Source organism: Rhinolophus sinicus, linkage group LG07 (assembly GCF_036562045.2).
Source record: "Rhinolophus sinicus isolate RSC01 linkage group LG07, ASM3656204v1, whole genome shotgun sequence".
Lineage (NCBI taxonomy): Eukaryota > Metazoa > Chordata > Mammalia > Chiroptera > Rhinolophidae > Rhinolophus > Rhinolophus sinicus.
In genome coordinates this window covers 119,595,269-119,621,347 of record NC_133757.1, presented here as the reverse complement: position 1 = coordinate 119,621,347, position 26,079 = coordinate 119,595,269, and the positions used below count along the sequence as shown (strand labels likewise).

The 26,079-nt window shown below is 39.9% G+C and overlaps 1 protein-coding gene across 3 annotated transcripts in view; it reads right to left on the bottom strand.

Moving 5' to 3' along the window:
- Positions 1 to 12,295: 12,295 nt before the first annotated feature.
- Positions 12,296 to 26,079, bottom strand: part of SCLT1 (sodium channel and clathrin linker 1) — a 95,364-nt gene continuing 81,580 nt past the window's right edge. For 2 of the 3 annotated variants that reach the window (XM_019749029.2, XM_074338522.1), the window contains exons 18-20: positions 17,898 to 17,976; positions 15,404 to 15,499; positions 12,614 to 12,827 (exon numbers count right to left, since the gene is read on the bottom strand). In XM_019749029.2, the coding sequence (XP_019604588.2) occupies positions 12,765 to 12,827; positions 15,404 to 15,499; positions 17,898 to 17,976 (238 nt within the window). In that variant the 3' untranslated portion in view covers positions 12,614 to 12,764. Of the gene's footprint in view, positions 12,828 to 15,403; positions 15,500 to 17,897; positions 17,977 to 26,079 lie in introns of all 3 variants that reach the window. The other variant, XM_019749028.2, reaches the window with a different exon arrangement.

The window sequence follows — 26,079 nt, the reverse complement described above, 5'->3', positions numbered from 1 at the left end:
ATCCCTCTGCGTCAGCTCTGATGGGGAGACCCTGAAGGACGTCACGTTTGCTTTTTGTCTTCCCCACCTGGAGCACATTCCAGAATCGTTTTAGGTCTGAAAACAAGCAGTTGTTGTGGGGACAGAGCCCCAGGAAGTAGTTTACAGGCTCTCGGCCTCACGTGGAGGGGTGCTGGCTCGGGTGGTGGATGGCCGTCGGCTGTGGCTGATTGGCCGTGGGCTGTGGCCGGTTAGCCGATTGGCCGCTGGTATAACTGCTGCGGCTACGGAGGAGAGCGGAGGAGAGCGGAAGAGAGCAGAGGAACAGAGCCCAGGAGAGTGGAGGAGAGTCGTCGATCGGTTGGCGGAAAGGCTGACGGTAGGTCGCGCATCTGGTGGGCCCAGCCTCCAGTGAGACTATAGTGGTGTGACTCCCCTACCTATGGCTCCGTGGGTGTTCCTTTTTGGCCTCACCATATCCTGTGTTCTTGTGTGGGGAGCGGGAGCAGAGACCCCGCAGGCCGCCCCGCACGACAAATGGCGCAGCGAGCAGGGTCTCCCGCACGACAGTTGTTGAAACAACTTACATTTTAGAGTCAGAGCTGGGTTTAAAGACTGCACTGTAGGTTAGGTAGGCTGTTTTATGATTAGGAACAAGCTGTGTCTCCAACATAATGTTGACTGATGAGCCTTCTGAGGCAAGAGTTATTTCTGAACCACAGGAAGATTGTATTTATAAAGCTCTTTAAAAAAACAATTTTTCAAAGAGCAGTTTCATTAAATGTGTTCTTTTGATCACGGAATTCTGGAACTCAAGGGCAAAACAAAGCTACTACATGCATTCTGCACAGAAGACGTGTCCAGGACACGGCGCTGGTGTCGGCGGGGCTGGGCCTGCGTGGTTCTCCCAGCCCGACACAGCCTTCAGTCACTACATGTGGAAACTGGATAGTGGAATGCGCCTTTCTTTGTGTTGGGGACGCAAAGCAGGTGTGGGTGGTGCCTTCTCAGGGACATGGCGATGCCCAGGAGCCACAACAGCGTAGTGCCACTATCCCTAATTTATAATTTCTGTCAAAATTTGGCCAGCGTTATTGTATTTTTTTACATGAATTGTTCATACATTTGGCTGAAAGCTTGTTCCTCCTTAGTGACTATTTACTTCCGTGTTGCTTGCTCTGAGTAAGACCCCAGAGAGAAATAACTGTGATTCTTCCTACAAGGTCTTAAAGTTGAATAACCACAATAGTTCCCTGGGGAAATTAAGTCCCCAGGAGCCAAAGGAAGGGCTTGTTGTTGGCTTGTGCAGTATGTGATGGGAAATGTGGCATCAGGGACTCACGTTCGTGTTTTTATCCAGATCACTTAGAAAACGGTTTCTACCTTCAAAACATTAGCCATCTGCAGCAAACTTTGCAATTAACTTCAAGGTTGCAATCTTCAACATGATTTCTCTTTAATGCTCAGAACTGCATTAGATGAGGTGTTCTAGTCTGGTGTGACACAGAAGAGCTTTAATCGCTTGGTTATTGAGAAAAAGGATTAAAAAAGAGTGTTACCTCCTTCCTTGACTGCAGCTATTGTCTCCACTGCTGAGTCTGATAACCTGTGCAGTCCAGCTTTTCCCGGGTTCTCCTGGACAGCTTGTTGGGCGTGTCTTCTTGGATGCACGCAGGTGCTGGAGATTTCGGAACTCATTCTTGTCTGTCTCCTGCCGTAGAGAGGTCACCCACGCCTGAAACCTGGGCGTCCTTAGTGAGTTCTTTCTTCTTCAACTCCCACAGCCAAATGCGCTCCTGGTCTGCGTACTGCATTTACTGTCTCTTCGGAATTTTTCACTTGTCTAAATCTCACTACCACTTGCCATCGAGTTCAAGCCTCATCATTTCTTGCCTTGATTATTGCAACAGCCTCTTGTTTCCTTGACTCGAGTCTTGCTGAAATTAATCCCTCCTCCTCCCCATTAGCTGCAACCTTGCCAAAGCTATCTCCATAGTGATAACTTCTGCAATTAAAAACTGATTCTATCATTCCACGTAGCCTTCAGGGGAACCTACAGGCTTTTGCAGATAATTACAAAGGGCTTATCACATGGCAGGCACCCATCTGTATTTTATGTATATTATTAATTCATTTACACCCCGCAACATGTGAGGTAGGCACTATTATCTGATTTGCAGATGAGGAAACTGAGGCACGAAAATTAAGTTACTTGCTCAAAGTAACTAGGTGGTAGAGCTGGGAGTCTCAGAATATAAAAGTAGTTCACACAAAGTAATTGGTTTGTTTTAAGTACTGAGGGTTATACATGTGAACTTCAGGTTAATGAGTTCTATAAAGCAGAGCTAATAATCTTGGCTTCAAACATTATGTTAATGCACAAGATAACCTAATGGATAACGAGTAACAGTCAGCTTGTGGTCAGTCCCTGCCTCCTGGGGAGAATGGAATACGTTAACTTAGCATCATACATGTTTACGTAGCACACATGTGGACACGCACACACACACCATTTACAGATAAAATATATGCACATATGAGCAAACAAAATAGCATTGCTACCAGGAACTTGAATAACAATTCTCTCTATATCCTGACATTGCTTGGAAAGTTAAAGAGAATTGTTTAAAATCACATTATTTCTTGATAATGACTAGAATGAGGACTAATGTCTTTAAGACTTTAAATTGATGCAAAATCTTCAAATCAGTATTTCTGTGATAGAAAACATAATAAATCTGGTTACTTTTTACAAATAAGTCAAGCAATGTGGTATTTCCAAAATTAAATAGCAAAGATTAAAAAAAATCCTGTGTACCTTCATTCCTAATTAACACGAATGTATCCTGCCTGGTACTCTCACTACGACTCGGCTTACAGTACATGGCTGAGTTTTTAGTATTTACAATTATGGGTTAAATAGGGTTATTTTACCCACTAATCTGGCTGGTGGTTCTAATTTCAGGATTATCACTAGTGTGAAACGATTTCCTCCTGAAGCCAATCTTCTGTGGTGTTCCCCTCCGCCCTGTGGGAGCCCCACGGCACTTCCCTCCTTTCCCTGCTCGCTGCGGCTCTGCGCCAGCTTTACTGGTGATCATGTCTTGGCCTCATCTGGTCCCCGGTCCCAGGAAATCATACAGGATTGTATCAAACACTTTACAGTTGCTAAACACAAATTAACATATGTGTTTTTGGTAGCTATTTTATGTATATATAAAATAGATACGAGGTTGGACAATTAAGTTCGGGAACTCATCCTAGAAAAAGTGCTATATACCTGTGGGGACAGAGCTAGGAGTACAGTTTCCAGGCTCTCGGTCTCACGTGGAAAGGTGCTGGCTCAGGTAGTAAATGGCCATCAACTGTGATTGGATGGCCATCAGCTGTGGCTAGTTGGCTGTCAGCTGTAACCAGTGAGCCATTGGCCGCTAATATAATTGCCGTGGCTACGCTAGCAGAAAAAGGGGGGCTAGCAAGAAGATGGTGGCTGAGCTGGGAAGTGCGGATTGCAGTTAGCACGGCGGATGGAGCTGGCAAGTAAGGTTGGTTGGCAGAAACAAGTGGATGGCAGGTTGCGGATCCCGCCATCCACACTGTGGCTCCTGCTTCCTGTGTCTCCAACCAGCCTCCAGCGAGACTATAGTGGTGTGACTCCCCTAATGGCTCCGTGGGTGTTCCTTTTTGGCCTCACCACGTCCTGTGGTCTAATGTGGGGAGCGGGAGCTGAGAGACCCCCGCCTGTCACCCTGCATGATAATACCTCATTGCTGAATATCACTATGGTCACCTTTGAAATACTCCCCTTGGGAAGCTATGCACCGACACCAGCCCCTAGTCCACCCTTCAAAGCAATTTTGGAACTTTTTTTCTGGAATGGCCATCAGAGCTGTTGTCGTATTACCCTTGATGTCCTGAATGTCATCAAAATGTCTTCCTTTCAGTATTTCCTTTATCTTCGGGTAAAGAAAGAAGTCATTGGGGGACAGATCAGGTGAGTAGGGAGGGTGTTCCAATACAGTTGTCTGTTTACTGGCTAAAAACTCTCTCACAGACAGGGCCATGTGAGCTGGTGATGTGAGCTGTCGTGATGCAAGAGCCATGAATTGTTCGCGAAAAGTTCAGGTCGTCTAACTATTTCACGCAGCCTTTTCAGCACTTCCAAATAGTAAAGTTGGTTAACTGTCCAGTTGGTACAAATTCAAATGAATAATCCCTCTGATATCAAAAAAGGTTAACAACAGCGTTGTAACAAGTTCACGAACTGTCAGACCACGTATATATTTTGAACTCGCTGTTTATAGTGAAGTGAGTTTGAGTCTCTTGGCCCAGATGCGTTACATCCCAGGGCACTCAGAGAACCTATAAAGGCAACTGCTCAATTGCTGTCGGCCAATGGAAGAGATGTCAAATCACGGTTCTGCGGCTTCCAGGGCTAAATGTCGCGAGTAGAAGGAATCTGGCATACGGCAGACCTGATCTGAAAGTCTGCGGGGCCAATGTCCACTCCGTGACTCTGGGCGAGCTGTTTCACTTCTATCACAGCTCTGTCTTTGGGAAGAGGATGCTGTCTACCCAGCAGGGTTGTTGGACTGTATGAGATAATAAATGCATAATGCTGGTCCAGCGCCCGCACGTGATGGGTGTGCGGTAAGCAGGCATCAGCAATACGGAGCGGTACGGTTACTGTAGATTCAGGGCCAGAGTCGCCAGTGGGTTCTTTTGGTTTTTGGGAGAAAAGTGACTGCAACTTCTCATTCTCTCTTAATCCCCTATAGTTTATATGAAAGGAGATGCTAGTCTCCTCTTTTTAATCTTCACAGGTCTAAGTGTTAACAGATTTCCTTATACATCGTATTAGGCTCTGATGGCTTGTTTACTTTTTTGGGGAAAAAAAGGATGAAAATATTGAACGACAATTTCCATGATGCCCTATTAAAGGGCTTAAAGTCTTGTTTTAACATAAAAGGAACAAACACTGTTTACTAGGATGCTGCATGGATTTACTAAGAAGAAATCCATCTAACTTTCTTCTTGGACTGGATTACTAGACTAGGTTGGAAAAGTATGACAGTTGTGGCATTAATGAACTTTGAGCAGGGAGAAGGATGGGCTTTTCTTGGTGTTTTTATGACGGTGTAAAAGCAGCAAAAAGAGCCAGATTACAAAGGGGCTGAATGACCAGGCCTCGTGGGTCCTTCCTGGTTACCCATTCCTGGAGTTGGTGGTTGGCATGCTTTAGGAGACTGACTGTACTCAGATCGATCAGTTCTCGTCTTTTCAATGATTTGAACAAAAATATGGGTGGCATGTTTATCTGCTCTGTAGATAACATTCATTGTAAAGAAAAAATTGTCATGGGTGCAAGAAATACAGCAGTGAGGGCCGGCCTGGTGGCCCAGGCAGTTGGAGCTCCGTGCTCCTAACTCCGAAGGCTGCCAGTTCGATTCCCACATGGTCCAATGGGCTCTCAACCACAAGGTTGCCGGTTCGACACCTTGAGACCCACAAGGGATGGTGGGCTGTGCCCCCTGCAACTAACAACGGGAACTGGACCTGGAGCTGAGCCCTCCACAACTAAGACTGAAAGGACAACAACTTGACTTGGAAAAAGACCTGGAAGTACACACTATTCCCCAATAAAGTCCTGTTCCCCTTCCTCAACAAAATCTTAAAAAAAAAAAAAAATACAGCAGTAAAACAAAATAAAACAGAAATGGTTCCCATGCTTACAGGTAACAAGTGGATGACAGCATTAGCAGTTGAAATGACTTTAGCACACTGTAATAATACAAATAGAATGAAGTTTACAGGGATAAATGATTAGTCTGGCTTCTGGGGCAAAGATATGGTTTAGCAACAAAATATTTGGAAAAGCTTTACGATTTTAGTGAACAATATGCTCAGTATCTATCCAACAGTGTCATTCAACTTCCAAAAAAGCTAACATAATTTTAAGCTGCATTAATGGAAATGTAGACTCTAGAACAGTAACTCTCATTTTTTTCTCATCTGAAATACTAATGAGAAATTCTATGTACATTGCCACGAATCACTAACTACAGTAATTGTCAAAGTGTGCTTCCCTAAGAGAATACGTCAGACTCTTAGGATGGGGGGCAGGGCAAGGGGATGTGGTTTGAGTCTCATACGCTGTTCCCCACACTTAGGCAGGTATCACCCTCTTCCCACCCCTTTCAATCATGATCTAGAACAAGAAACTGATAGTTCGTACTTTGAATATAATGTCGGTTCTGGGCGTAAGATGGCTGCATCCCACACACACCTGGTGTAAAGCAGGTGCTCAGTAAATACTGGACGAGTGAAGGATGTAGGCGAATAGGGGTGCTTTCACAGACCAGAGCCTGGTTGGCCAAGACTCAAAACCATGTCCTCTGACGAAATGGAGGTGTATACGAAGTGCAGGGAGAGCAGTGATTATTTTTAAAAGGCTGAAGACCCGCCCTACACGTATATAGCAGATGGTTTAGACTCTGTCTCACAAGGTAGAAGTAAGGCAGGGAGACACATTTCAGTCCACTGTCAGGAAGACGTGGCTAACGGTCAGAGCTGGTGGAAAGTGGAGTGGGCCATCTCAATGAGAGCAAACGCCCCTGCAGTGAATTTCAGCAGCTGTGCACAACGCCTGGAGTGATTTGTTACGAAAAATAAAGTGGTGAACTTTAAGAACGTGTATTTGAGAGGAAATAAACTCGAGCAGATTCAAAGTTATCTCTCAAATGTGATTCTCATTTGCTTACAATCCAATATAGTTTCTGAGTGGAAGAAACAAGAATGGGGCGAGAGTCAGAACACTGGTGGTGTCCAGGGAACCCTCCAGGGGCCCGTGGCAGTGTCCTGGGGGCTAGAAGACCACTTAGTGTATGTTTTTCTCTAGGCGGGTGGATGCCAGCATTATACAAAATTACTTCAAGAATGTCTTTCCAGCCTATGAGTTTTGTTACCTATATGCGCATATTTATTTAGTTCTTCCTTATATACATACTAAGAGCCCTGCTACTGTCACAATGGCCACACATTTCTCTAAGTTTTAAGGGCTGGGGGGACACTAGGGACAGATATTGGGTTATTGCTGTGTCCGTCTCCTCTATGTAGACACAGCTATGTGTTTATAGACATTTTTAACTAAACTAAAAAAATAATCATTATTTCTGATAAAAATATAAAAAAAGCTCATTACAGATTTGTTATTTTGGAAAAATAACGATAAAACATATTATGGTTAAAGAACAGATTTTATGGTAAAATGCTTAAAGTGTTTTTTCACTCTTTTTTTTAAATTAAATTTATTGGGGAGAGAATTGTTAGTAACATTACATAGATTTCAGGTGTACAATTTTGTATTATGTCATCTATAAATCCCATTGTGTGTTCATCACCCAGAGTCAGTTCTCCTTCCATCACCATATATTTGATCCCCCTTACCTTCATCTCCCACCCCCCACCTCCCACCCCCCTTACCCTCTGGTAACCACTAAACTATTGTCTGTGTCTATGAGTTTCTGTTTCTCATTTGTTTGTCTTGTTCTTTTGTTGTTTTTGGTTTATATACCACATATCAGTGAAATCATATGGTTCTCTGCTTTTTCTGTCTGACTTATTTCGCTCAGCATTACACTTTCAAGATCCATCCATGTTGTCACAAATGTTCCTATATCGTCTTTTCTTACCGCCGAGTAGTATTCCATTGTGTATATATACCACAACTTCTTTATCCATTCATCTATCAAAGGACATTTTGGTTGTTTCCATGTCTTGGCCACCGTAAACAAAGCTGCAATGAACATTGGAGCACACGTGTCTTTATGTATAAATGTTTTCAGATTTTTTGGGTAGATACCCAGGAGAGGGATTGCTGGGTCATATGACAATTCTATTCGTAATTTTTTGAGGAACCTCCGCACTGCCTTCGATAATGGCTGTACCAGTCTGCATTCCCACCAACAGTGTATGAGGGTTCCTTTTTCTCCACAGCCTCTCCAATACTTGTTACTATTTGTCTTGTTGATGATAGCCATTCTGACTGGGGTGAGGTGATATCTCATTGTGGTTTTGATTTGCATTTCTCTGATGATTAGTGATGTTGAGCATTTTTTCATATGTCTATTTGCCATTTGTATGTCCTCTTTGGAGAAATGTCTCTTCAACTCCTCTGCCCATTTTTCAATTGGGTTGTTTGTTTTTTTGTTGTTGAGTTGCATGAGTTCCTTGTATACTCTGGATATTAGCCCCTTATCGGAGGCACTGTTTGCAAAAATCTTCTCCCACTCAGTTGGTGGCCTCTTTATTTTGTTGATGGTTTCTTTTGCTGTGCAGAAGCTTTTAAGTTTCATATAGTCCCATTCGTTTATTTTAGCTTTTACTTCCATTGCCTTTGGAGTCAAATTCATAAAATGCTCTTTGAACCCAAGGTCCATAAGTTTAGTAGCTATGTTTTCTTCTATGCAGTTTATTGTGTCAGGTCTTATGCTTAAGTCTTTGATCCATTTTGAATTAACTTTGGTACATGGTGACAAATAGCAGTCCAGTTTCATTCTTTTGCACATGGCTATCCAATTCTCCCAGCACCATTTATTGAAGAGGCTGTCTTTCCTCCATTGTACGTTTTTAGCTTCTTTGTCAAAAATTATCTGTCCATATTTATGTGGTTTTATTTCTGGGTTCTCAATTCTATTCCATTGGTCTATGTGTCTGTTTTTCTGCCAATACCATGCTGTTTTGATTATTGTAGCCCTGTAGTACAAGCCAAAGTCAGGAAGTGTGATACCTCCATTATTGTTCTTTTTTCTTAAGATTGCTTTGGCTATTTGGGGTCTTTTGTGGTTCCAAACAAATCTGATGATTTTTTGTTCTATTTCTTTAAAATATGCCATTGGGATTTTGATGGGGATTGCATTGAATCTGTATATTGCTTTGGGTAATATGGCCATTTTAACTATGTTGATTCTTCCAATCCATGAGCACGGAATGTCTTTCCATTTCTTTGTGTCTTCTTCAATTTCTTTCAAAAATGTCTTATAGTTTTCAGCATATAGGTCTTTCACGTCCTTGGTTAAGTTTATTACTAGGTATTTTATTCTTTTTGCTGCAATTGCAAAAGGAATTGTTTTTTGTATTTCTTTTTCTGAGATTTCATTGTTAGTATATAGGAAGGCAATGGACTTTTGTACGTTGATTTTGTAGCCAGAAACTTTATTGTATTCATTGATTGTTTCTAATAGCTTTTTGGTGGAGTCTTTAGGGTTTTCTATATATAGCATCATGTCATCTGCAAAGAGTGATAATTTAACTTCTTCATTCCCAATTTGGATGCCTTTTATTTCTTTCTCTTGCCTGATTGCTCTGGCAAGGACTTCCAACACTATGTTGAAAAGCAGAGGTGATAGGGGACAGCCCTGTCGTGTTCCTGAACGTAGAGCAAAGGGCTTCAGTTTTTCACCATTAATTATGAGATTAGCAGAGGGCTTGTCATATATGGCCTTATTGTGTTAAGGTATTTTCCTTCTATACCTATTTTATTAAGTGTTTTAACCATAAATGGATGTTGTATTCTGTCAAATGCTTTTTCTGCATCAATTGATATAATCATATGATTTTTGTCCTTTATTTTGTTTATGTGATGTATCACATTGATGGATTTGCGTATGTTGAACCATCCTTGTGCCCCGGGGATGAACCCCACTTGGTCGTGATGAATAATCTTTTTAATGCATTGTTGTATTCGATTTGCTAGAATTTTATGTAGGATTTTTGCATCTGTATTCATCAGAGATATTGGTCTGTAGCTTTCTTTTTTTGTGCTGTCCTTACCAGGTTTTGGTATCAGGGTAATGTTGGCCTCATAAAGTGAGTTAGGGAGTACTGTCTCTTCTTCAATTTTTTGGAAGAGTTTGAGCAGGATTGGTATTAGATCCTCTTTGAAGGCTTGGTAGAATTCACTAATTTCACTCTTTCTTGATTTGTCTGAGAGCTGGCTTGGCAGACTGTGCACCTATGAAATATTCATATTTGCTGAATAAACGAATGACTGAATCATTGCTAATGTTCTCCCATATTTGGGGTAGTTCTCACACCAGAGGAGAAATTAGAAGATTGTTGGCTGCCCCAATTTGCATATTTGTATACAAAGAGAAGAAGAAGTAATCATATCTTTTCTTCCTCAGGGAGACACAATAAAGAAACATGAATAAATAAAATGAACTAGCTGTGTTGTCCCCAGTTTCAGATTTATATAATTTCTTTTCTCTCTTTCCTATTCATCTCCCTTGTCTCCAAAAACACAGTTCACAGAATGATACCTAATGTGTGTATTCATGAAGTCAAGACTGACCAACCCGAGAAATAGCAAAACTGCCCTACATTTTTACATTAGAAATCATTAGCTAACAAACTTTTCTACGAGAGACATAACCATACGCGCTCAGTTCTGTGGCTAAAAGTAGCTTAAGTCTGTTCAAATTCAGCAGAGGTCAGAAAGGCCTATTCTCTGCATATAAGTAGCCTGTCCTTTCCGTGGAGAATAAGGAGACCTCCAGAGGGGGCTATTTATATTAAAGCATAAGAAGTAGGTGCCTGGGGCCACAGTTTGGAGAAAGTGCTAGTGCTTTTGCCTTGAAGAAATGAGTCTGGGAAGTTAGATTTTCTTTTTGAAAAAGGATAACAGTGCTTGTATTCTGTTTGTCTAGATTACAGGGGTGTCCAAACTTTTTTCAACGTTTTCCACCAAGGGCCATATGCGGTAAAATACACAAACAGCCGGCCACTCAATTGAGGTGAAGTACGTATTGCCTCACCTGGTTTATTTAAGTGAACTAAATATAATTTTGGAATTTGCTTCGGGCCAATTAACAATGGATTGCGGGCCACAGTTGGCCCGCGGGCCGCAGTTTGGACACCCCTGGTCTAAAATGTAAGTTTCTGAAGTGCTTTCTCCTACGGTCTCTTTTTTTTTTTTTTTTTTTTTGGTGAGATATAATTTTAACATCTCTAAAAGTTTTTCAAAAATAAGTTCCACATCCTATATGAATATGAACATAACATTACATGGAAATTGTCTGTGAATGACATGGGAAGGAATTTACATTAGAGAAAGAAAACATTCTCTGCGAAATGGAAATAAGCTAAGTGCCTCCTCTGTAATCACCATGTAACTGTCCTATTGGTATGATTTGTCTCAGTCATTGCACTTGACACTAGCAGTGATTTGCCTCCTACTTAGAAGATCCGATTTCCTCCCTCCAGTTTTTCTCACATTGGATTCTCCGGGTTACAGCTGTCTCACTGCTCCTGTTCAGCCTCCCTCCCTGAGCTCAGTCTCTTCCTGAGCTCATTCAACAAACGAAGGCATTTACTAAAGGGCCTGTCCTTAAACACTCAGCGTCAGTGTCTGAACAAACAGTTATTAAATACTCTCCACGTGCCAAGAACTCTGCTGTGTGCTATGAGTACAATGATGGGTGTCGTTCTCAAGGAGCTCGCAGTCTGTTGAGGAGGAGATGACATTAGAGAAAAAAAATTCACAAGGTTAATTGCGAGCTTTGACAAGTGCTATGAAGGACAATACAGCACACCGGTAAGAGCATTACAACAGGGGCCCTGACCTAGTGTGGAGGCCGAGGCAGGCTCTCTGGGGCAGCGATGTTTGAGTAGTGACCTGAAGCATGCACACGTGGCACGGTATGCACAGACCTTGTGTGGGGACGGAGGACGATGGTGGATGTAAAAGAGGGCCAGCATTAGGGGAGAGCACTGGCCATGGAGGGGCAGAGGCACCCAGTGACCTCGCATGAGATGCCCAGGCAAGGCCGGTGCTCTGTGCCTGGTGCTGGCTTCAAACCAAGGAGCCCTGACCAACCCAGTTTGTTAGCGTTGTCCTCAGCTTCTGACTCTGGCTGAATATTTACACACCAATGTTTGCACGTCACCTCAAACTCAATTCATTATCTTTGATCTGGACTTTCTTCTGTAATTGTTAACAGTCTCCTAACTTGTTATCCACATGCAATCTATCTGCTCGAACCACCACAAAGCAGGGCGCACCAAGTTCAAATGAGGAGCAGAGACTAGCTAATGACATGACCTCTGGAAACAGGGCTGCAATAAGAGTTCAAGACTACGCATCCTCAGAGCTCAGATCCCATTTGATTGCTCCTGCTTTTTAATAACAGCAAAACGAAATAAAACAAAAAAAATCCCAAACCTCCCAAATTTTTAAATATCAGTATTTCATGAACACTGGAAATCATAGGAGTTAAAAACAAATCACTACAATTATACATTAAAATACATGACAGCATCAGTTTAGAAAGTGCATAATTTATTACATTTATGAGTTCATAATAAAACGGACACTTGGAACCCTGAAAAATAGGAGCACTAATTAGATGTAATTCCTCAAATTTGGGAACCTGAGATATTAAAATTCTAGCATTTTCTTAAAATCTCTTTCTCATGATTATCATAGTTTGAAAATTATGTTCTTCCACGGAAGAAAGGGGGAATTAAAAACTAGACATGTTGATGAAGGAAATGAGTTCTTCTCAGCTGGCTTTATTCTCCACTGAAGCTCAATATAGGATTATGTTTTCTTTACTTACAGGAAGCTGTCACCGTTCTGTTTTCCAATAACCCTCAAAACAGAATGGAAAATGCTTATGCAGACGACACAGGCCCGATCGACCACTCTCTGCGGTCGGACCGTTTCTGTGCACGCCAGTCCAACAGCTGTCCCAACGCAAAGTTCTGTGAGGGAATGACGAATAGTTTTAAATATTTTCCAGATTCATCATGGAGGTTGCTTTTCTTCTCTGCACTGCAATCACACTGAGCTGCAATTAAAATAAACAATAAGTATGTAGTTACTTGTTCTGTGGAAAACTTTAGACTAATACCAAGTATAACGCATCACAACCTAAAATTGTTGAGAACAATAATTTTAGGGGGTCTTGTAAGAGGTCACCTTTTGTGTTTATTTCTAGTTAACGCTTGAGACTTTAAAATGTCTGTATCATTCTAGAAATATGCAGGTCAAATATGACATTCCTTAGCTCAGTGATATATTCAGAATTCCAAAATATGTTTTATAGATGGATGAGGAACATCTAGATAAAAGTTAATCAGAAAAGTGGCAAAACACAAACTAAGTGTAAACTAGCACATTGCAGGGCTGGTAAAAAAAGATGACAGATCACAGTAACAACAGTCTAATAGATAAATAATCTTTAAATATTAATTGGAATTGATTATAATTAATATGGAGTAAACACATAGTAAAAAAAAAAAAAAAAAAAAAAGCCTAACAGTACAAAACTCCCCACAAAACCTAACAGTAAATAACATAAAAAAAGTCTTCCCATCATTGTCCTTCATTCCACAGCCCTCTTTCCAGAAACCACCAGTTTCTGTTTTTGTGTTTCAGTTTCTGTTTCGGTTTTCTGTTTTTTGTTCAGTTTTTTCTGTTTTTCTGTTTCAGTTTTTCATTCCAGTTTCTAAGTATATTTCTTGAAATATTCTAAATGAGGATATACACATCCATATACTTTCTCATCCCTTTTTATTTAAAAAATAATAAAGTACTACACAGACTTTTCATCTTGTTTTTTTCTTGCTAAACTATCTACCTTAGAAATAGTTCCATATTAGATCTACTTTATTCAACAGCTGCAAACTTGCCCTCCATGGATATTCTAAAACTTAACTAGTTTCCTGTTGATGGGCGTTTAGATAGTTTTTTTTTTAAATTTTTTATTCTTTTTAAGGAGGGTGCAGCTCACAGTGGCCCATGCGGGGATCGAACTGGTAACCTTGGTGCTACCAGCACTGCGCTCTAACCAACTGAGCTGACTGGCCACCCCTAGATAGTTTTTAATCTTTTAAAACTATAGGCACAACTGCAATTAGTATTGGACATGCTTCCTTGTATGGACTTGCCAAGTGGCAAGTCCACCAACTGCAGAATAAATTCTTAGAACTGCTGGGTCAAAGGTTATGTACATTCACAATTTTTGAGAGATACGACCAAACTGGGCTCCAAAGAGGCTGCACTAATACACACTTACATCAGTGACACGTGAAAGTGCAAGCACAACGTATCATCAGACTTCATGACCTGACAGGTGAGAAGTATGTGAATACAGTTTAAATTTGTACTTGTCTCTGGGTGAGAATGAGCATCTTCTGCGATGGCTACAAGCCATCTCTGTCTATTGTACTGTAGCACTCTCAGTGTGGGCTTAGCCACTCTTTGCATGTGTTTAAGAGATTAGCTTTTTTGTCACATGTGTTGAAATACTTTTCTTGACTTTATGATTTTTTTAAATGCAGAAATTTGAAATTTTACATAGTCACATTCATAGGTTTCTTTTCATAGTTTCTAAGTTTTGTTTTAAGAACGCCATCCTGTCAACAGAACACAATATGGCATTCAGTCGCTTCGAGTGATATACTTAGAACACAGGACCACAGTCCAAAGAATGATGATGGATGTAGAGCAAAGGTAAACCGGAAGAGCACATTTAGGCGTGACGAGTCAATACAATGCGGGGCTTGTGCTAAACCACTGCCATGACACTGGGCTGCACTGCAAAGTGTGACATGTTGCAGACAATGATAATCCTTTAACTCTGCTATTTCAGTAAGTGCCAGGCCCTTAGCAGGGTATTATTTCTAATAGCAGTTTCTGTTTTTCAGAGGAAAATGGGAAAATTAGAAAGCATTCAGAAAAGGCAAAGATAACGGTCTTTAAAAACTGAATACATGTCTTATAAGGAAAGTTTATGACTTGGACTCATTTAAGATGGGAAAAAAAATAATTAACTCCAGGAAATACATTCCTTTTTGTGTATGGAGAGAAGCTGAATGATTACTTTCCATCTTCAAATGAGAACAGAATGCAGGGAGAAAAGTTTAAGGAGGTGGATACTGACAAAACATTAAACAAAAAGCTCATAGAGAGAAAGGTGGGATCGTTGCCACCAGAGAGTTAAGTAGCAGGAGGAACAGTGTGGGACTGTGTAGGTGGAATTCTGTCTGGGGCGGGAGACCACTTTTTCACCCGTTTAATTTTTCAATTACAGTTAATGCTCAATATTATTTTCTATTAATTTCAGGTGTACAGCACAGTAGCTAGATGAGGTTTTCAATTTTTAATTTTACTTAATTTTACTTATTTTAGTGGCTATCATACTGGACAGTAGTTCTAGATTTAGGAGTCAACTGGAGGAGACTGATGTTTATTTGTTTCTAAAGTTTACCTTTTCTACCTGAAATACTAAAGAGACTAATTTTAAATGGTTTAATCAAGTAAAAACAAAACTACCAGTTCTCTGGGAACTCTTGAGGACCCTTCCTTAGCTTTGGTCCACACAGACGATTTATTATCCAGGACAATGAGGACGCCCCCTACCTGCTGGGAAGCTGAGGCGGCTTTCTGCTCTGCCTGACTTAAGCGCCTCTGAAGTCTGTTGGCTTTTTCTTGATGCTCTAGAATTAACTTTTCACTCTATTAAAGAGAAATATAAAACAAACAAATTAGAAATCCACATATGACATGGAGATGTTTTATGGAATAATCAATGAAAAATCTGGACATCATTTTACCACTTACAAAATGCAAAGATAATACATCTCCAAATTTATATTATTTTCAAGTTATCAACTGCAGAGTTCAAAGTTGGTTTTACATTCTGATTAAATTGTTTCCCCCCCTACATGCCAAAAACAACAACAACAACAAAGTGAATTAAATCCAAAGGAAAGTGAATCAGAAGTTAGGAACAAGACTTTCGATTTCTGATCTGTTAACCGGAGATGCTAGCTCACTGCCTCGGATGTGGAGAGAATGAACACACCGCTGGACCTCCCTCCCAGCCAGAGCTTCAGGAGGGCATGAATCCTGGGAATGTGCAACCCACCGCATGCCCGTGGCACTGCCCTGCTGGCCAGTGCACTTACAGCCACGGTGCTAGGGCGAGCGTCTAGGGAAACTGTGATGTCATCATGATGACAGTTCAAGGAACAGAAAATATTCATTCTAGAAATCCTGATTTTCACAGAGCCAGACGTGTCTTAAATGACTTATATACTTATATGACTTAAAGGTATTCTTTAAAAGGAGAAGAACTCTGTTTCTACATGTTCCCCCAAACATCTGTATACTCCAGAAGGTATTAGGGTCAATAGAGTTATTAAGGTATTGTTATCGGCTGAATTATGTCCCCAAAAGAAGATGTTGAAGGCCTAGCCCCCAGTACCTAGGAGGTGGCGTATTTGGAAATAGGGTCTTGAAGACACAGGGAGCACCCCACCAATACACCAAGGGACGCCAGAGGCGACAGGGGCCAGGAGCCGGCATGAAGCGGGTTCTCCGGGTCTTCAGAGGGAACCAACCCTGCCTGACTTCTCCATCGAGCGCCTCTGACCCCTGACTTGTGAGACAGTCAATTTCTGTTGTTTAAACCACCCAGTTTGTCCTGCTACTATAGCAGAACAACTATCTCAGGAAACTATCCAGGCATCATGACTATAAATGTCACAATATGCTGTCACGCAGACAAGTTCAAAGAAGCTGTCAATTAAAAAACGTATTGTCCCTCTCCATACTTACTCGCCCGAAAAAAAAGTTTTTGTACAACTAGAATTGTAATTCAGTCTTTTCTGGCACCTGTCGGAATCAATAGTAACCAGCTTAATCAGGAATAGCAAGAAGACACTTTTGATGAAGAAGTATATAGTTCCCGGGTCTTAACATGTAAGTGATAACAGTGAATGTCATGCCTAGTAATATAAAATATTGAAATAACAGTATCCTGTTAAAATGAGCTCAATATATTTCTTATTGTGCCCAAAAGCAAAATTAAATTTTATGAAGAGAACTATATTGGCTGTTCTAATTTACCAAGTTGTTTAAATATGTAGTTTTAAATTTAAGAGGTGCATCATTAACTCAGAGAAAACTTGGGGAAAAAAAATCCCATCACCTATAATTATAATTTTCATAGTCACAATGAGACTACATATAATGTACACTCTTCTCCGCTGCTACAATAATGGTTAAGGCACAGTCCAGATTAGGTAAATCATATTATATACGCAACCGTTCTCTTTCAATTAGTCATCACTGTTGCTTCTGATCTTCCAACATTACTGACATTACTGTGTTGAATATCTTCTTTTAAATGTTTTCCTACTTTAAATGAAACTTCCTTAGGACAGATTCTTGGAAGTGGGAACTCCATCAAAGAGCACTTTAATGGCTAGTGTTTAATTGTTTTCTAATGCTACAAAACCTAAGAGTAATAATTCCACTATTGCTCTCATAGAATGACTCAGAGACAGCAGACCACACGGACTATTCATGAAATTCCAACAAACGCATTCGAAGTCAGAACATCAAAAGAAGAATGAGTTCTGGAATGCTTTAATCATAATCTAGAAATTGTTTACTAACTTCAAAGAAAACAGTGATGAACTCTTGCTATATTTAGTTCTAAAGCAATAATCTAAAGAAGTATTTTAATATATTTCAATAGGCCAAAATATTTTCACATGTCTCCTGTGATGGAGGAAAACAAAATAAAATGGGTTAAAAAAATAATCTTAGACATGCATAGAAATAAAGAGGATCCTAACACATTCTCCGAAACACTGCACAAGGTATACTGGTACAACTGAAATAGGAGCCCTACCTTTTGTCATTTATATGATGAATGCTGACCTTCAAAGCTTTTATTCACAGTAAGTGTGGACTCTTAGGGTTATGGGTGATTTCTACAAGAAACGCTCACATCTGTATGGTCATGTACAAGTCCAGAATTAGCTGGGACTTGGCTCAGGTAAAATCCTACAACATGCATATCAGGCTGCTGCAGAAGCCCTTCCCGGGAGAGCCATTATCTCACCTCAGCTACCTTTTCATTTGCTATTTCCAGCTGAGAAAGCAGCTCTTGAGTATGAAGTTTCTGTCGACTCAGCTCACTCCTATTAATCGAGAGAGAGAGAGAGAGAGAGAGAGAGAGAGAGAGAGAGAGAAAGCCATTAATATAACTGTTCTAAAACCTAGTAAAATAGAATCTTTATTAGTAAGATACATGTTCATGTTTTGAACAAAAATTTCATCTTGTGTGTAAAATAAAGTTGCTTATTAATAGACCACATCTTAAAGGACTCATTAGTTTCTTCATAAAATGCACATATATTCTAGAGGTTGGTTGTACAACAGTAAGTATACTTAACACTTAAACTGTACACTTAAAAATGGTTAAGATGATAAATTTAATGTTATGTACATTTTATCCCAATTTAAAAGTGGTTAAAATGGTACATTTTATGTTATAATTTACCACAGTAAAAACAAAACAAAAATACCCCGGATACATATATATTAAAAGTGTCAAAGTTTCTTCAATATTATTATCTTGAGGTAGTATTTGGCACTAAAGTGAAAGTATATTCATATTAAACAGATGTAGTATTGGTTATAGAATCTCATAAGCTATTGGGATTCTTAGGTATAGTATGCATTTTAATTCATATACAGTTAGTATATTCAGGACTGGTATTTAGCTTTGGTTGTATATGTGCTATGTTTTATACATTCATATCCTTTATGCGGTATTAGCTGGAATTATCTTACTCACAGAACTTTTTTTTTCTGTTCAACATATATGCATTATATTGTTTTTGGCCAAAGATAATTTCAAGAGACCCAGGTCAGAAGTAGATACAACACAGTCTTAAAAATAACTTAAAAAAAGATCAAATCAATTTCTAAGTATTAACATAGTTAATTCAGGATTGGTTTTTATCCTTTGACCTCACTTCTGCTTCTTAAAAAAATCAACAGAATAAGACTTGCAAAATAACTTCAGCTTTGATTTTTTCCAAAGGAGTTACACAAACAGCTTAAAAACTTGGCCTCTTAAGTGTCCTATATTTGAATGAATAGTTGTTAAAATCCGGAAGCAATTTGTTATAAATACCCAGGCGAGAACAAAAAATGATGTCGCCCACAAATCAATTCTACAACTATTTACTGAGCAGTCTTTATGGGCCGAGTGCAAGCTTTACGGTGGTAAACAGAGCTGTTGCCATAACAGCACTTACAGACTAAGGAGGCGATGGCTTATTCTGGCTCAGCAGCGTCATCAATACAGGCCACTGACTATGCGAGCTGACGTATTTATTATTGATTCTGTGACAGACAAACCCCAATGTTTTATCTTGGCTTTATTTTGGTGGTAATGACAAAGTAGAATCAATTACTGTGCTACTTTAAAGTATCTCAGGTGACTGCAAATTCTTGCTGTTCCCCAAGAAAGCAAAACAAAACAAAACACTACACAGAACGACTGAAGTGGCCAGTCTTAGGCCAAGTGTAATTAAAGGTCAAAGTTATGCACACTAGTGCTGATGAGAAATAACCTTTGAGTACTATTGAGATGAAGATAAAACAATGATGTTTATAAAGTTAGTCAGCATTCAGTTTATAGAAAGCCTTTTCAGAAAATACCTACTGAACAATCTGACGTCTAAACTATTTACTTATTTACCAATGACAATTTACTTGAGTGATAGTAACACTTTCTAATAAATCCTATTCGATAGTAATAATTTTCTACAAAATTTAAGATCACAAAGATACAAATGATTAACTTTAAGTTACTTTTTATTGTATAAGTATTTATTCTGTTGTGTATCAGGCGTTTTACTCCCACTGGAGGTCCAGCAACTTCATCCTTCCTCTTGGTCTCCTTATACACTGGTACTCAGCAGACCTTGGCAAATAGTAGTGAAGACGAAGATGATGATGATGAGGATGATGACGGCGATAGCAGTAGATACTTTCATAGTGCTTACTATGTGCCTGGTACTATTTTAGGTGCTTTTTATAAATTACCTTAGTTTTCATGATAACCCTATGAGATACCCATTTTTACATATGAGCAAATTAAAAGACAGAGACATAAGAGGAAGGTTAAGTAACTTGCTTAGAGTCACATAGCTAGTCAGTTGCAGAGTCAGGATTGAAAAACCCAGTGCTTTGGTTCTAAAGTGTGTGCTCTGAACTACACATCCCAGGGCTGCAGCCTGGCAGGCAACTGCTAAATGAATAGTGAAAGAGCATGTATGTGTGAGTGTACTGGGCATCCTAGACATACAAATATTTACACATTTATGTGAAAACAGAACAAGTTATATCTTTACTTTCGACGTGTTTCCTAAAGGTTCAGTCCTACTTTCAAACGTAACACACCTAACACCAAACTTTGCACATTGCCTCGCAAACCTACTGCTCATCCAGCCACTCAGTTTTTACACTGACAACATCTCTGTCCCCATTGCCTAAGTTAAAAACCTGAAAGTCAACTCTATTTCTCACTTTCTCTTAAATGCAACATCTAGTTTGCTCCTAAATAGATCCTGCCTTTACAATGTCTCTAGCATCGAGTCTTCACTTCTATTCAGTGTTACCATCACAACTCAAGTTCTTATAACTTAATTTGTATATATATTGCAGTAGTCAACTGCTCAGCCTTCTCAACGTCAAGTTAAAAATATCTGCAAAGTACCCATGACTACACATGGAAGGGCTCAGTGAACGCAGTGGTCTGGCCCTGCTAACTCACACGTCACTAACACGTATCTCTTTCTAAAACACCACTTTGATAATTTGCCCCCTTGAACGATAATTTCCAGGGCTCTCTGCTATTGGACAAAATAGTCCAAATTCCTGAGATTGGCATTCAAGATTCTCCGAAATTTTGTGTAATGTATCCTTCCAACCTTATCTCCAATAGCAGCCTTCCAACCTCAGCTGGGCTCTCACTGTCTTGAAAACCAACCATGTATGTATCACCACTAGGCTCACATTATACCATTTTCTGCAACCTCTTTTTCAGATTTGCCGTCAAAATCCAGCTCATTCTTTAAGGTTCCATCCTTGCTCCACTTCTTTCCAAGATTCCTTCCCAATTCATTTTAACCCAGGCTGGTCTCTTTTCACATCAAAGCTTTATACTTATTTTATGTACAAGACATTTAGCAATTCTGTATTACAATGCTAATTAGTGGATTATATTGTATGTACACACACACACACACACACACACACACACACACACTCTCCAACAATGTAAATTTTTAAAACGGGGATTGTTTTGGTTTCCAAAGTACCTACCACAGTGCTTTACACATAGAAATTCAATAAATACTGGGGGTGCCAAAAAAAAGTAGAGACTTTGGTCAACGTTGCTCAAGCAGCAGTTTGCCGTAACTAGAAGTGTCTGCACGCTGATTGTAACACTTTGAGCACCTCTTGTAATTGCAGAAGTCAAACATGACTTGTATTCATCTTTTGTTATCGGTATATGTCGAGTAGTACTATTTTAATAGTTTTCCTTTCTTAAAATGTGTAGACATTTTTTTTTGGCACCCTCTGTATTTGCTTATTTATACCTAATTTCCTATAGAAAACCTAGTAAACATTTACTGAGGATTCCACCACAAAACATATTTTAGATAAAGATTATTTTTATTTACTTAGATTTATTTATATTCTACTTCTTTGTACAAAGGATTTGAACAGGCTAAGACAAGGTTATTTTTCAGTTAAGCATTTCCTTTTCTGAATGAAATATTAAAAGGTGTTAAAGGGTAGAGAGAAAAGTGGGTTTGCCAACGACCCCCTGAGACTTTCTAGAGCCCATCTGTTAGTACTTTGCAACTGCTTATTTCTCTGACAGGACATTTCATTGTAGGGTACAGGAAAGACCCAGGAGGATGATGTCACTCTGTGTGACGTAGGAGAAATTTTCTCTTCATTAGATAACATAATTGTGAGTACCCTGCACCATTAGTGACTTGGAAAACCATTAGATAAGACTTTGCACAAAGTTTCCCAGTGGTACTACAGTTGAAACACTTGCCAAGTAAAGTTCTCCACTGGAAATCTTTAAAAACACAACCATTCTAACCTGTCAGGGAGGATTTAAGTGCAGCCTGCCAGAAGGTAGGGCTTCCCAGGTTTCCTCCTTGCCAGAGAATGGCACTGCCATCTACCCAGACGCTCCACGCAAAAGCTTAGGTGTCACCTTAGATTCCTCCCTTTTCCTCATCCCCTATATTTGATTTATCAGTAGGTTCTGTCCCGCCTCCCTAATATATTGCATGTCTGCCCACTTTTCCCCATCTTTACCAACGACACTCTGTTCTAAGCAGTATCATCTATTGCCTAGAAAACTGTAATAATCTAACCTCTGGTCTCCCTGACTCCATTTTGGCCTGTTCGCTAGTCTGTTTTCCATACAATGTAGAAATAAAGTGGTCTTTTAAAGATCTGAGGATGTTTAAAATTCTCCCATGATTTCCCATTGCCGCATTGCCTTTAACTTAAAATAGTCTTACTTAAATATCTTACTTAAAATAGCCTACAAGAGTCTCAGGATCTGGCCCCTGCTTCGTTCCTCATCTGATGGCATTCTCTCTCCTCACTCACTAGGCTTTAATTGCGTGGGTCTACACCTTCTAACACTGGACCTTTGTACTCGTTGCTCTTCCATCTGCCTGCAATATTTCCTGGCTTTTCTGTATAGCTGATTCCTTCTTGCCATTCAGGCCTCAGGTTAAATGTCAGCTTTCCTGATTACTTTTTAAAGAACAGCCCACCTCTTTCAGTCCCACCATGTCCCAGTGACTGACTGTCCCTTGCAGCGCCCCTTCGTTTTGTTCATCCCCTTAGACATCTCACACTACCTTGTCTGCGTGTTGGCTTGCCGTCTTACCACTGCTCTCTCCCCACCAGAATGAAAGCTCCAAAAGGGACCAAAGGAAGCTGCGTGCACAAGGCTCGGCCCAGCGCCTGGCACACATAAGGCGGTTCTTAGTCTGGGCAAATTTTAGTTAAACACCCATAATTGGTTAACTAGTCCATTCAATAGTAACATTTCTAATATCCTATGACTTGCTTTGTCCAAGTTTTTACTACCTACTTGTTCTCATCTCAGAACTAATTAGATAATTCAGTGATTACATTTTCACAGTAGCCATCAGGTGGTATAATAAATTTACGACATTACCATTACGAAAACCAACATGATTTAGAGCTTTATTTATAAAAATCATTCATAGGAAACTTATTTTAAGAAGTTATTTGAAGAATGAACTCAAAGTTACAAAGTAGTGGGTTTTCTCACAGCATCTCATTTTAAGTGATCTTAGGATAACACTGGAGGAATCCTAAAGTTCATTCAATTCCATAAATAATAAGTGTTTGTTACATTCTACATACTATACTGGAGAGGTGGGGGTGCGGCACAAGATATCCAGTCACTGCCATAGTGAATTTAGAAATTCTAGAAATATTGAAAAGCTACTAGGTTTATAATATCGGTAGTAAATGCTATAAAAAATCCGCATTGCTATGGGAACACCTATGGAGGATTATGGGATTAGAGCTCTCGCTCCAGAAAAAGTAGGCTTTTAAGCTGATATCTGAAAGATAAATAGAAGTCAGATGGACAAAAGCAGGGTAAGGAAAAGAAGAGTGTTACAATCAAATCCACGTGTGAAGGCCAGAGAATAAGAAAGAATAATAGATTTATAAAACTTAAGGAAGTGCAGAATGAATGGGGCACAGAGAGTTACTAGGAGGTAGGCGTAGGGGTGAGCGAGGAAGAAGCTGAAAACACAAGACAATACCGATTGCAAAGGGTCTTACATGTCTTGATGGAAATTGAGACCATCATCAGTACACTGGGGAGGTGCTGCAGTATTTCAAGAAAGAAGTGACATGATCAGATTTGAGTATCAGAAAATCTTGCTGATTATAGCAGGAAAAATAATAAGGAAACATGACTGTGGTACATTAGGGGGTTGTCGCAGTAATCCAGGTGAACAATCTTGATAGCCTCAACTATTAGAGGGAAACGGACAGATTCAAGAGATACTGGGGAGGCGATAAAATCAGTAGTACTTGATTTAGGGGCATGAGAAGAAGGGTTTCAGAATGACACCTGGAGCTTTGTTTGGGCAACTGAGTCGGTATTACCACTCATGGACATGGGAAATACAGGATGAAATAAAAACTTGGGCTAGGCATGAAGTAATGGTAAGTCCTGAGTTCGAGGTACCTATGGAAATGTTCAACAGAGAGGTGGAAATATAGATTAGTTCAAAATGGTCAGCATTTGAAGCTGTTTTATAATAGCAATGAGCCCTTTTCTGTTTGTCTCTGTCATAGAAATGGGTATCCTAACCCACGATGAAAGAGAGATTTATTTTATATAAGAGAAGTTATGGTTCCTTAAGGCATGAGATAAGAGCTTGAAATTTGGGCCAATATCTCAGACTTTATAATTAATTACTATAATTTCTCAGATCATTCTGCTATTATTGAGGCACAAGTTAAGATAAGAATGAGCCATGCATATTTCGGTTAATGCAGCCGAAGGGAACTTGTCTCAGGGCATGAAATACTTTCGTGATGACTGAAGAGTAAATCACACAGGCTCTATTCTGTGTTAGAGGAGAGAATTACAAACAAAAGGTGTACTATTCATTTCAGGGAAATGATGGATCTGCCAGCTGCAGCAAGTACTTTTTCTTCGAAACTCTCTTACGACAAATTAACATAGCATGTGCCAGATGTTTTTTTTTCTGTTGAATTATACTATAATATGCTTCAGTTACTTTTAGTAATTATGCATTTTGTAATCTGCCAGTACCTGCAGCTGCCTCTCATCCTGTTAATTAAAAAAAAAACAAAAAACACAGACACACAAAAAACAGCAGTTATGGCAGCCAAACATTACAGATATATAGCCAAGAATAATATTTTAGAGATTAAAGAGAATTCCTTGGGCTCAAATGCTGTCCAATTATATATACATAGTTTTGGACAAGAGAAGAAAATATTACATATTGTATATTCATTCATTCATTCAATACAATTTTATTAACCACCTACGTGTCAGGCAAGATGTTAGCTCATGGTCTTGTGGAAGACGTGCACGTAAACGATAGTTCTGCTATAATTCAGTAAGTACCGAGAAGAATGCGCAGAATGGTACGCGGGTGGAGGAAAAGGAACGACGGGGGCTGTCAGGGGACTTCAGATGCTTTACAGAAACACATGGTGTTTGAGATGGGTCTGGGAGAAGATGTTTTCAGGTGGGGAGTTGGGAACAGACATCAGTAGAAATAACAGCATGTACAAACCACTGCTACAATCACTCGATTCCTCTCTTTACCTTCATCCTCCGCATCAAATCTATCAACACCTTCTATTACGTCTAATAAAAAAAGACCCCTAACTAATCCACTTGTCTCCTTCTCAGTCTAAGCCACCATCATCTCTTAACAAGATTCTTGCAATAGCCTTCTAAGTCTTTCTCCAGCTTTTATACTCACTTCTGTTTTCTACCTAGAAGCCAGAGTGATCGTAAAAAAAGAAAAAAAAAATCCGACCAGGTGACTTCTTTCAAAACTGCCCACTGGCCTTCATCCACAGTTAAAACTCTTTAACCTGGCTAACAAAACCCTACAAGATCAAGGGTTCCTGTGTACAGCAGAAACGTGCCATGTGCTCCATTCCCGTTTCCCGGACTCCTATGCAGTGAGGTCGGGTCCCTAGGAGTAGTTTGGCCAACGAAGGGACAAGGAAGTGATGCTGTCACTTCAGAGCTGATTTCCTTAAGAGCCACAGTTTTTCTTCCGTCCTTTCTTCCCCCGTTCCAGTGATCTGGGAAAACTACAAGTTGAAGATGGTGGAACCTCTACCAGCAGAGCCGTCCTGCCAAACTGCCTTACACATGTACTATGAGCAAGAAATAAGCCTTTGTGTGTGTGTTTAGCTCCTGGGGTTTCCGAGTTCGCTTTGTGTGATGGATGGCATTACTTGATACAATACATTGCAGAAACCAGCCACTATTGCCTTCACTTTGCATACTATTTCTTCTGCTTCAAACATACCATACATTCCTGCCTTGGGATCTTTACACTAGCTGTTTGCCCTGCTTGAAATGCTCTGCTCCTGACGTGTAAATGGCAGGATCCTTTTTGTCATTAGCTCTCATCTTAAGATTA